Here is a 12,784-nt window from a genome sequence, read left to right on the forward strand (position 1 = left end):
GTGCTGACACACCCAGGCCTGCTGGACTTAGAGCGAGGGGGGGGGGGGGTGATAAAACAAACAAACAAGGAAACATGCAACATTTGTGTATTTTTTAATTGATTGCTTTGTATAATTACTATTAAGATTCGGTTACCGCAGGGTTCAGTTTGACTGGAGGCGGCTGTAATGTAGTTGGTAACTTGTTTGAGCTGCTTTATTAGCGGTTGGCAACAGTTATTATGAGATAAAGTCATTGTGTTTGTGATAGTCTGAATCAAACATCGCCTGGAAACACTGAAGCCTGGAAACACTGAAGCAAATGGAGAGAAAAAAAACAATTGGGTTTGGATGGTTGTTATGTCACGTAAGTGTTTTGAGACATAAAGTGAAATATCCGACTAAAATTCTCCTTTTTTTTTTAGACTGGTGCAAATGAGAACAGTTCAAATGAAATGAGCTTATCTTCAATTTATGTGATTGCAAAGTGAATTTTTGGTTGTTTTCGACTATTTTTGGAGGCTAAACAAGCAATTTAGTGACTTTACCTGAGAAAATTATACAGTTTTCCGACATTTTAGACACTTTTCTCGATTTGCCGTGAAAATATTCAACTTATCACGAGGCCAGCTGTGTCTTAGGAGGTAGATCTGGTCGTCCACTAATTGGAAGATTGTTCGATTTGTAAAGTGTCCTGAACAAGACACTGAACCCCAAGATACTGCACCTTGCATGGCAGGCTGAATATGTGTGCGAATGTGGTTTATAATGCAAAAAGAAGACTAAGAAAAGGCTCTATATATATATATAAGTGCGGTCCATCTACCATAAATCATGAATGAATATAATGACTAGTTGCAGCTGTAGTTTAAAGGCCGTAGGTTGGAGTGTATCATGATGGTCATTATCGCAGCAGTGCTTTAATCAATGAGTCAATCGACAGAAAATATATCTTTAAAGAAATGTTGTAATTGTTTAAAGTCCTTTTATGCAGGACAGGTGTTAAGAAAAATGCTGTTTCCAGGTTCTCAAATGTGAGGATTTGATGCATTTTGTTGCTTTATATGAGTTTAAAGTGAGTCGGTTGGTGAAAAGAAGCTATGTGAAGACATCAGCTTACAGTTTAAGGTGTAATAAAGTCAATTTTTCATTATTTTTTGACAATTTAGAAACAAAAAACAAGAAAATGAACAGATTAAATGCCCCCATGTTGCTGTTTTATTTAGCAAAAATATGAATTCCAAGCAAATCGGGATTAAAAATGAACAAAATCTGCTATAAAAGTCTCATATTTGCCTTTCCGAGTTATGTAAGTGAGACATAAGTTAATATTTTATGTCATTTAGCATACACTTTTAATTCATGATAAACACTGCCAATAAAAATGACAGCTGGGAATATTCTGATATGGACTTTTTTAATTAATTTTTTTTCATTTAACTGTGCCAACGAGCCTCTTAATGACTGATGCTTTCTCAGTGGGGAGTAAATGGAAATGTGACAGTGGAGGCAGCCCAGACAGCACACACACACACACACAGACACACACACAGATGGCTAATCAATGGGTGGAAAAACACTGGGGGTCTGACAGCGGTGTAAAGTGTGTGTGTGTTCATGTGTGTGCTTTCCAACATGAAGAATACTTAATGTTATACAGAGTGAGAGCGTGAGTGCGGATGCCAAGTGTGAGTGTGTGTACAAAAGATAACCTTCAACTTAAGTCCTCTGTCTTATCAGGAGCTGCTAGCTCTGAGGCGTCACCTGCTGCTTCACAATGTCCGAGCCGTTTAGAAGCTTGAAGATGTTTGTTTCCTCTCTGATAACAACCAAACTTCCTTTAGCTTCTTGTACAACGTGTGCAGATGAGTTTCAGTAGCAGTGAAGAGTCTCAGATATTGCTGCTGCTGCTGCTGCTGCTGCTGCTTTATGTGTCTGTGATGTTGACATGAAATAAGCGAGGCCTTATTTATGGGAGAGGGAAGGTTCAAGCACGTCTGGACGGTGAACGTGAAGGTGGCAGAGTCACAACAACAGCTGCAAGACCCCGAGAGAAACGAGGACAAGCACCGCTCAGTAACACTAGATGAACATAGATCATTATTTCTGCCACAAATATAGGAGCAACTGCAACTGTTTTTCATCCTCGAGTTGTTTGAATCTGCTTTGGATGCTTTTAAAAAAAACATGCTGCAACAAGAAATCTGCTCATTTTTGTGTATAGAGGATTAAAAGATTGTGTTGTGTGTCATTCAGAGAGAAATAAACAGTCGGTATAAATAAAGATGTGTTGCTTTATGAGTTTAAGCCATCTGAAGACATTGGATTGTATTATTAAGGTGTAATAATGTCAATTTTTCACAATTTTCTGACAATTTAGAAACAAAGCATTGGCCAAACTGACAGAAAATTAACATATTAAATGATTTTATGAAATAATAGAGCCTCATATCACTGTTTTGTTCAGCAAATGTATGGATTCCAAGCAAATTTGGATTAAAAATGAACAAAATTAGCTGTTAAAGTCTCATATTTGCTTTTCTGAGTTATGTCAGTGGGACGTAAGTTAATATTTCCACACAAAAAATAACAGCTGTGAATATTGTGATATGGATTTAGAGCTGAAATGTTGAGTAAATTAAAGGATTAGTCTGTTTTGATGGCAAATTAATCATTTGCATAATTTTTCAAGCAATATTATAAACATTCCCAAGCTCATACTCATAAAATGTGAGAATATTCATGCTTTTTTGTGGTTTTCTATAATTGAAAACTGAATATTCTTGTTTTTTTGGACTTAAAGTGAAAGTCACAATAGGTTTTAATAAATTGTGACTGCCCATTTCACAGTTTGCTAACATTTTATAGAGCCAATGATCCATTTTTTTAAAGGCAATTTTTGATGAGTTGCACTTTATACTACCTCATTCATGCTTTTGCAATAACCACTCAGTCTTACTGCAGCCTCATCTCATGATACATAAAATCTAATTTTAGCTTCAGTTTTGGTGATGAAGGGGAAGTGGTTAGGGCTTGTTAGGAGCATGTTTATGTGATTTTTTGTGAACCCTGTAATTAAGTCAAGTGTGCTTTAAGAGTGTCAATGCCAAGAATCCTGAGAAGAAACAGGAGTGATAATGAAGTGAAAACTGGATTTCTGTCACCACTGAAATAGAATTCATCATGTGGGCTATAAAAACAGAGATGTGAGTGAGTGAGTGAGTGAGTGAGTGAGGTTTTTTTTTTAGGTGGGATAGTGCACAGAAATAAATAAATAAATACCACACCACCAGAGCAATAATAGATGGAGATGGCTCAAGCGTTGCGTAATAAGGGGATGCTCAGAGTGGGCAACTTCACAGATTTACCCTTTTCCTTTAAAGAGCAGATGGGTTGCAAATCACAGAAACAACACACACACACACACACACACACACACACACACACACACACACACACACACACACACAGATAGAGACAGACAAATGGACCAACCTGCTCTTTACGCTTCTGCCAACGGCCACACGGGCTCTCCTCCACGATTTCACTCTCATCCTCGCTCTCCTCCTCTTTCCCCTCGGATCCTGATTTTCTCTCCGGGACAGACATCGTCATTTTAACGCCGTATATTTCCAGCTTTTCACAAACCAAAACCTCCCTTTACCTCTCCTTTCCTCCTCCTGTCTTGTCTGTTTTGTTGTAGAGGAGGAGAGAGACGCAGTGAAGACGACACCAGCCGCTCTCTCTCTCTCTCTCTATCTATCTCTTTCTATATCTCTCTCTCTCTGTCTCTCTCTCTCTGTCTCTCAGCCCCCCTTGGCGCTCAAAACATCTTGCAGGAAAAATAGGATATTGCTTAAATCAATCACAGGATGCCCTCCTCCTCCTCTCCCCCAGTTAGAAAGAGAAGAAAAAAGAAAAACGCGCGCGCACACACACGCCTCCTTTACATTAAAACAAGGAGAGTACACATTGCAAAGGCGCTGCAAGAACTGACGAGGCTGGAAAATATATCCCAGACTTCATGCACCCTGTAGGCTGCATGCAAAATAGGTTGCGAAATGGTTTTTCTGCTGATCGGTCCATTCACAGTCACGCGGGTGTAAAAAAGCTCGATCGGTAAAGGCGAAACGATTCCCCGCCGGTACAGGTGCGCTCATCCAAGCTCGTCTCGGTTTTTGCCTTTATTTCACCGGGGGAGAGTTCATTTTTCTGCCGTCCTCCACACGCGTCATTGTCAATGTTGCTGCTGCTCTGAAGCCGAGGAGCTCCTGCCAGGCACCGTGCGCAGGGACATGGGAGCTCAGTACCGTAAACACAGCAGCTAGTGCGCACTATATATTTAAGTATGTGCGTAAAAACGCGGTGGCACCTCATCCAACATTACACGAAGGTTACTTTGGAAATGTAATAGGTTACAGATTACTAGTTACTCTATCTAAAATGTAATAAGTAATGTAAATATTTCAATGACTTCATCAAAGTAATGTAACTTAATACATTTGATTACTTTTCTAATTTTCTAACCAATGTTTTCAGCTGTTAGGGTAAATGTTCCCATTGGATACTGACATGATTTATAAGGGAGATCATTTCTTATAAAGCAACATTTATCTCTCATTTGAAAATGTATTCATTAGTTCATGTAGATTTTTGAATATAAAATAAAGATATTTGATGAATAAAGTGGGTTTAATTGGTACTGTGACTCCATTTAAGCCCATGTGTGCTCCAAATAAGCCCACGTCATCATTTATTTACAAAATATAAAAAATATTGATTTCAAAGAATGAAAAACAGCAATATATGTATTCAGTAACATGTTAAATATTAAAAAATGAGGAAAAATCCCTCCTGAGCAAAATCTTAAAGGTCTGAATTCAGATGTAACCTCCTTTATAATCATCAACATTTTCATCAGTAACTGTATCAGATTACAGTTACATTTATTTTATAATTAAATTACGTAACACCGTTACATGTGACTAGTTAATCCCCAACACTGCTTGTAATGTTGTGTACTTATCCTGCACCATTTATGCACAACACCTTGTTTTTGTTAGTTTGTTTTATTTATTTAATCACTCATTAAATGTTTTTTGTCCCTGCATGTCCAGTTGGATTGTATCATTTAAATGCTTTTTATGGACCATATGTGTTGTTTCTGAGAGAATGAAATCAGAAATAATAATAAAAACTCCAAATACTGCAGCAGTCACTGCCATAAAACCAGAACCTGGAGCAGCACAAGCCACCAGAGATGCCAGGCAGGTTTTATATGTTAATTAAAAAAAACAGAGAAAGGGCCTTTTATTCCCTTATAAGAGAGAGTCTGTGGTGTAATGTGGTTCCTGTTTTAAGGGCCATAACTCCAGTGGTGGAAAAATACTACCAACTAAAGCAGAAGTTCCCAATAGTCAAAGCAGACTGATTCTTTGTTCACCAGTAGTTAGTTAGTGGCCGATATTAATGTTTCAATGATTTATAGAGATGGCAAAATCCAGAGCAGTAAAGCACGGATGACCTCCGTATGAATTACAGTAAAATAAACCCTTAAATGTCTTGAGTGATCTGTGGGTTAGCTGCGGCTTACAAAACATGTAACCTCCAAATTCACCCTGAAGACGAGCCACAGAGAATAAAAACCTGTGATAACAAGCACATCAAAACACATTAAAGGGAAAACAATGCCAAAAATAAATTCAGAGGCCTAAATTTGAACAAATGGACAATATAGCCTCAATATAAAATCATGATAAGATTTGTACAATGCAGTATTTTATAGTAAAATGCAAGAATTAGACATGTTAAATGCCATAATAGGTCTATTTCTAGTCTCCACATATACTGAAACTTGTTAGAGGATCAGAGGAAAAGACCAAATTAACACCAACGCTCCTCGACACATGCACTCCTAAATATTTCATTTTATATGTGAGAAAACAAAATTGGATTACCAACAAAGTGAAGCAGGCAACTGACCCAAGGCCTCACATCTCCAGTTTCCACATTCATGCTGTTAATGGCATTTTTAGTCATTGAAATACTGGACTTTTGGGGGCATATGTCAATATTATAAAGTTTAAAAAAAAAAACCCTTAGGTGCTCTTGAGCAAGGCCCTTTAACCCTCACCTGCTCCAGTAGCTGGCAGATCAGACTGTGGTTGTATTGCGGCAGCTTCTATGTGTGAATGTGATCAGGGCGGTCCTAGAAAAGAGAGCATTTTAGTGAATTTCTCCTGAATAAATAAAGGTTAAAAGAAAAACAAAATCTTATACATGCAGAATATGTGCAATAACTTTTTTTCTATTCAATAATCCCTCAAATTTGGTTATCAAACTGATGTATCAATCTGGCTCTAATAACAATATCAAGGTAAGTTGCATTATTAACTGATATCATGTGTTTGTCTTGTCAAAATCTACATTTAAGGCTTTTAATTATTTTAGTTTATACTGTGTTCACATGGTCCACATTCTTCAGTAGAGCTGTGTTTAATCAGACTGCCACAAAGTAATTTAAAAAAAGTCTGTGAACACTATGAATGGGTTTTAAAATAAATGATGATAAAGGTAATGAATATAATGAGTCTTGCATAGCCTGCTGTGTGAATGCACATGTTGTGAACTTTTGCTCAAAGAGTAGGAGGTGTGTGGGTGCAGGGATCAGTACAGGACCAACAGCAAATATTTTACCAATGAGTCAAACAATTGATAATAATATGCACACATATGCACATAATTATATGCATGCATTATTATTTTTTACCATGTCAGAGGACAAAATATTGTAAGACAAACTAGTGAGGACAATACAAGATTAACATATATGACATCTCTTAGAAGTTTAGTAAAAGACAGATTTGGATTTTCTGAGTTAGTTTCTTAAAATTGACACTAAGGCTCTACTTAATTATAGATAATAGATAATAATAATAAATAATACATCTTAATACAAAATTCTACTTTAAATAAATCCCTAAAAGCTCCCAGACAATCACAACTGTTTAATTTAAAGGTGTATTCCTCTCTCTCTCAAAAAAAAAAAAAAAAAAAAAAAAAAATCACCATCCAGCTCTTAAAGAAGCCCAAAATCTACAAACAGCGCTGTAGGTTTATAGTCTATATCCTGTTGAGCTCAAACAAGAAAGATTACGGTAACCTGTCTGTATTTCCAAGCAGGGAGAAGAGGTTTAGATTACTTCATGGGAACTGCTTTGAATGTAAAGCTAGTTTGCCATCTAGTGGCCATCTAGAACAAAGAAACTAGTCAGTGTGTGCAGGAATGTTCATTTGCAGGATTAAATATATTTACTTCATAATATTCACATTTGGTGGCTTGTTTTGATGTGTAAAACAATTTGGATTTTCTATATACTCTTTTTTCTCAATCACAGCAACACTTTCAGCAGCTCAGTAGAAATATTATTAGACTCACAGGGGTTAAGAGTTCAGTTGTAATCACAGATCTATACAGTAATCACCCTCCTTCCTCTATTTTTAGCGCACACAGTGCTCACAATGAGCCACTGCTCTGCCAATCTCCTCTCGCCGTTAATGAGATTTACACTTGGCACAAGGAGCACAGGGGATGAGCGTCGTCGAGGGCAACAAAATGGTGTTTCAGAAAACAGGCAGCAATGACAAGAGGAGGGATGGCAACAACGTAATAATAGCTAGGAAACACCTGAAGAAATGTTGCCTGTTTTTTGAAGGCACAATTTGAGCAGAGTGTCTTAAAATATATTTAATTGTAGATTTTTGGCAGATTTGTGGGAATATTTTTGCCTCAATGAGATGGAAGGTGAATAAGACTTATTTGTGTTATGCTCTTTATGCAGCTGCATTGAAATAACTTCTATAACTCTTTGTTAGGGTGTATAGGCATGCTGCAGTTAGGCTGTTCTCTCAGGTATATTAAAAGACAATTTTCAAGCAGGTGATAGTTTTATATTATTAGGGCCGTGTGTGTGTTGCAGCTCAGGCCTCCTACGGTGATAGGCCAGTTCTACACCTTGTTCTTCGGCTCGGTGCGGATGTTCTTTCTGGGCGTCCTTGGCTTCGCTGTCTATGGGAATGAGGCCCTACACTTTAGCCGCGACCCTGATCGCAGAGAGCTCAATCTCTACTGCTACAACCAGTTCAGACCCATAACACCTCAGGTATGACTAAACTAAAAGGTACCACAAATTGACATGGAGTCGTAGTCTACTGGTAGACCCATTTCGGTACTCTAATATTACAAAATGTATAGCACTGAGGTAAGCTAAGCGTGAAATGTCACACTTGGTGACGCCGTTTCAATTTCAACATCATTGGGGGTGGGTGTGGCAAGGGGTCTCCATAGCGCCCCCTAACAGCAGGTCATGTGACCAAAAACTTTGTCTGATCTTAGTGAAATTTACAGGACTCATAGCACTCATGAGTAAACCCCCAAATAATTTTTTTCAAAATTTTCACTCTAACAGGAAGTGAGTTATTTTGCATTTCCTGCGTCAATTTTCCGTTTTTCCCACATAGTTGACATAGACGACTTTCCCGTCTTCACAGAATCACCAAATTGCCCACATAGGTTCACACTCAGGAGCACTTTCATTTGAAACCATAATTGCCCCTGAGCGTGGCACAACAGCTCAATAGCCCCCCCTAATGCCTTTATCCATTTTGTACATTTTACCAAACTCCTACACTCACCAAATTGAACACATACTTCAACAGTCACACAGATTGACTACTGACAAAGTTTGGGATTTTTAAGTGAGAATATGACTCCACAGCGCCCCCTGGAAGATTTCAAAGTTTAAGCCCCGCCTTCTACATTGACATAGAAAAATGAAATCGACAACGCCTATGTATTATGTCCAGACGCACAAAAAAGCAGATATTGTGAATTATTTTAACTAAATTTAAGATCAGAGGAAAACATGTTGATGAATTATCACAAAATGGTATATGTCGAAAAGGTTTAGTCAGGACACAGTTTTGAAACCATTTCAGATATTTGAATGGCAGCAGTTAATCACAGCTGTTGAAAAAATTGGCCCAGTCTGGTTTGAATGTTTACAATAAAACATAAAGTACAAATTATCACCCCAATTCAATGAAAGTAGTTATTATTATACTTGTATGGAACCACCCATGTATAATTTCCAGGCAATCAAACAATATAAATCCAAATTTCCAACATAAAAACGCTTTGTCACAGTGTGTTGTCCCTTATTGAAGCTGCAATGGTGAAGCTTAAGTAAATCACTTACAGGTCTTTAGATTTGAGTTGGGTTTAAAAAAAAAAATCTAACACTGAAAAAACTTTGAATAAAAAAATATCAACGCTATTAAACAGGCACTGTGTTGTGTATCAGGTTAGCCACCAGGTGTCACTGTAGATCACCGGATGTTGAGGGACACTGAGGGATGAAGAAGCAGAAAAGAAACAAGAGTCAAGTTCATGCAAGTGTCCCACTCTCTTTTTTCTTGGCCTATAAAAACTGAAGACAAGGATGGCAGATGTCGGTGTCCCTCATGCACATAAAACAACCTGTGATTTCATTAAATATGTGGATGAAAATGTTTGAGACTTGAGAACGTATGAACTGAAAAGTTGTGTAAAGACATGGAGTTGAAATGACAAAAAAAGAAGGGAAAACTGGCAATAGAAACGCTGTTTAAAAAACAAGCAGATAGCTCCCAGTCTTAAAAGCGAAGCCAATGCAGAAGTGATTTAAACCTGCGTTCTCTCTAATGGCCAGCAGGGGGCGACGCCACTGGTTGCAAAAAGAAGTCCAGTTGTATGGTAGTCTTCTAACTTGATTTATAACCCCAGTAAACACTTTCTTAATGAGTTTATGATCTTAATCGCTAGTTTCAAGTCTTCTTCAATGCAGCATGAAGTTTATTTAGTAAATTATGGTCCCATTTAGAATAAAATAATAGATAATAAATCAGCGTATGTATTAGATGTGTGGCTACATTGTGTAGCAGTAAGATTAAATTAATTCTAGGATGAGTTTTTCCGTTTATCTATCTATGTTAAAACTGACTGTAAATCCACATTTTTAAAGTTTTTCCTCCCAGTTTGCACCTCTAATTATTTTTTCCAACAACATTACTAGTGCAATCACAGAACCTGAGAACATGTGTGATGCTTTTGGCCCCTCTGACTCTGCACGTATTAGTTTCAACAAGTGGCTAACTGACAAATTTGGCCCCTCGGGTGCTATTATTGTTCAAGCACTTATCTGTTATTATTATCTGCCTCTGCACCTGCACATTTAACTTCGCCTGTATCCCTGCTTTAATTTAAAGTTGGATATACACCACGGTTTCTACAGTGCAAAATGACATAAAACTCCCTGCTGACACTTATCTTGTGTAAGCAAAAATGTGTGTCTCTTCAGCTATGAAAGGAGAACTGGAAAGCTTATTTCGAGGTACATCTGATAGACACGATGACTCTGAATCTAAGAAGTCATCGTTATCGAAGGGGAAGTGAGACTGACAGTGAATGTAACAGGATTCACACGTTGCATAAAGGTTGAACAAACATGGGATATGTTACTGATCAGGCATTTATTCTTTAAAGTTTGTATTTCTGTACTGTGTCTCACGTGCATGGCTCTCTTTAAATGTACTGATTGTATGTCAATGCAACACTTCTTCTCTATAACTAAAGATCTAATACCAGTCTGCTCCACAGAACAATTACAGGAGACACTATTTAGTTTTGGATGTTTGTGTATCTCTGTATTTTACTGCAGTGCAGAAGCTGTGACATTAGATATGAACATTACTTTATTTATAAACATGAAGGAACAGTTTTACGTTTAAAACTTTGTGCGCATAGCAGAACCCTAGAGCCATATTTAAACCTATGCCCACTACTTAACCAGAACCCACTATGAAGAGAAGGAAGACACATTCATGTATTGTAGGAAAAATGATTTTTATTTGAGCCCAGATTACATTAACGGGTTTACTGATAACTCATACTTCAATTTACTTCATGCCTTTGGAGTTAACAGAGGTCCAGATCTGATCACACTCCCTGTCCAGCACCAGTTTGCCATCATCTGTCAGGTGAAGACGGCACATGTTGCATGCAGATTTGGCAGTGTTTGTGTGCCACTTGGGTTGGTCAGCCTTGTTGTACATGACCAGGTTGCAGTCAGCCTGCATGCACACACGGGTTGCATCAGATCCTGCAGTGTCAGTGGACCATATTGGCTTCCAGCCATAGATGACAAAGTTGCCATCGTCCTGCAGGCAAAAAACAGTGAATGTTAGTAATGGGTTGCTTCTACATTTAATTTTACACAATATCAGTAAACGTGTTTCATCTTGTTTCTTGATAAGTGTCTTGAGTGTCCAGATATTTTACCTCGAAAACAGCTTTGAACTGCCTGTTGTTGGACATCAGGTAGTCTCCTCTACGGAGCTCATCATTTTTGGACAAGTAGTTCCTGCTCATGATTCTGAAACGCAAAGAAATTCTCAGGTGAGTTCACAAGATTATTTTCCCCCATTAAAATAACATAGGGACTGCCAACCTAACGATGGGGACAGCTGGCACCAGTGCACACAACATATTTAACAGTCTACATCTTTTGAACATGATAATATTTTTTTTAAATCAATAAAATAGGTTTTTGAGAGATTCAAATGAAAAAAAATGAAAAAGTTTGGCAACCAACCATGTGGCCTTATTGCAAAAGCAGTCAAGTCCACACTAGTTAGTTGCAGTCAGTGTGACACTGTAAGCTGCTGGTGACTGAAGCATTTGTAAGGTGAGTCCCGCCCAGACTCTCGTAATCATGGCAGCAGTGCTTAAAGCCAGGCCATCACTTTTTAATTTAACTTAGACCGAAATCAGTCGCAGATACAGATTGCCAGGTCCAACAATTCTCGCTTTACTTGATATCAAGGATGACATGCAACACCTCGCATTATCAGACTGCTTGCAACACTTATAATTTTCCATATGCATAATTGCAATCAGACGCAAAAAACTAGAGAAAATAGGAAACATAACTGCAATACATTATGGGTGTGTTTGCGCTGTAATATCAGTAGCAGAATATCTTTTATGAATCAGATCTTGAGATGGGGCAGATAGCGGTTGCAAGTGATGCACAATTCTTGGTGCAATCAGTGTCTGCAATTCATTTTTTGCATGTTCCTTGTGTTTTTTCCTTCTTCCATTAGTTAATACCCAACATCAACAAGCATTTCAACAAAAAAAAAACCCCAAAGATTTAACAGTAAAGTATAACATCAGTCTGCATCAAACCACTCTTGCACAGAAATGTATGAATCCATCAATCAGTAAAGAGTTGCAAAGTACTTACAGACTCGGATGTTCCAATACCAGACAGCTGATGAAAGGAAGTGGAGTAAAAGAGGTAGAATTCACTCCATTTTATATTATCTGAGCTGGGTGTGGAGAGAGAGAATGGGGGAAGGCAGTTGGCAGAGAGAAGAGTGCCATGCCCCCTTTTTTTCCACGGTCTTTCAGTTCGGTTCTTTTATTGAGATCAGTACATTCTGTTCTCATTACACATTCTTTAAATTAGTGCTGTTTTTCGCAGGAGGTCAGGCTTGCACCATATACTGTCCTGTCACATCTTTTCTGTCATTTTTGTTGTTTTTTTAGTTTTGTGTCTTATTTTGAATGATTTTCTCCTTGTGTGTTTGTGTGTGTGTGGTATTTTTATTTCTTGTGTTTTCCCGCCTTAGTGTGTTTCACCTGTGTCCTGTTTGGGTCTCTGTTTGATTTGCCTCTTTGTTGAGTTTGTACACAAAAAGTACA

General features: G+C 37.9%; 2 protein-coding genes across 2 annotated transcripts in view; both read right to left on the reverse strand.

The window, feature by feature from the left end:
* The window catches only part of nrbp2b (nuclear receptor binding protein 2b), a 46,266-nt gene extending 42,080 nt beyond the window's left edge, over positions 1-4,186 (reverse strand). Inside the window, exon 1 of the mRNA XM_062441681.1 lies at positions 3,475-4,186. Coding sequence (XP_062297665.1) covers positions 3,475-3,594 — 120 coding nt within the window. The 5' untranslated portion in view covers positions 3,595-4,186. The remainder of the gene's footprint in view (positions 1-3,474) is intronic.
* A 6,716-nt stretch (positions 4,187-10,902) lies between these two features.
* On the reverse strand, positions 10,903-12,349 carry LOC134002537 (B-type lectin plumieribetin-like). The gene is made up of 3 exons (XM_062441888.1): positions 12,324-12,349; positions 11,357-11,450; positions 10,903-11,235 (listed from the first exon to the last, which is right to left on the reverse strand). Exons 2-3 carry the CDS (start codon positions 11,444-11,446, stop codon positions 10,975-10,977), a joined length of 351 nt encoding a protein of 116 aa, XP_062297872.1. The 5' UTR covers positions 11,447-11,450; positions 12,324-12,349; the 3' UTR covers positions 10,903-10,974.
* Positions 12,350-12,784: the final 435 nt, after the last annotated feature.

This window comes from Scomber scombrus, chromosome 20 (assembly GCF_963691925.1).
Source record: "Scomber scombrus chromosome 20, fScoSco1.1, whole genome shotgun sequence".
Taxonomy (NCBI): Eukaryota; Metazoa; Chordata; class Actinopteri; order Scombriformes; family Scombridae; genus Scomber; species Scomber scombrus.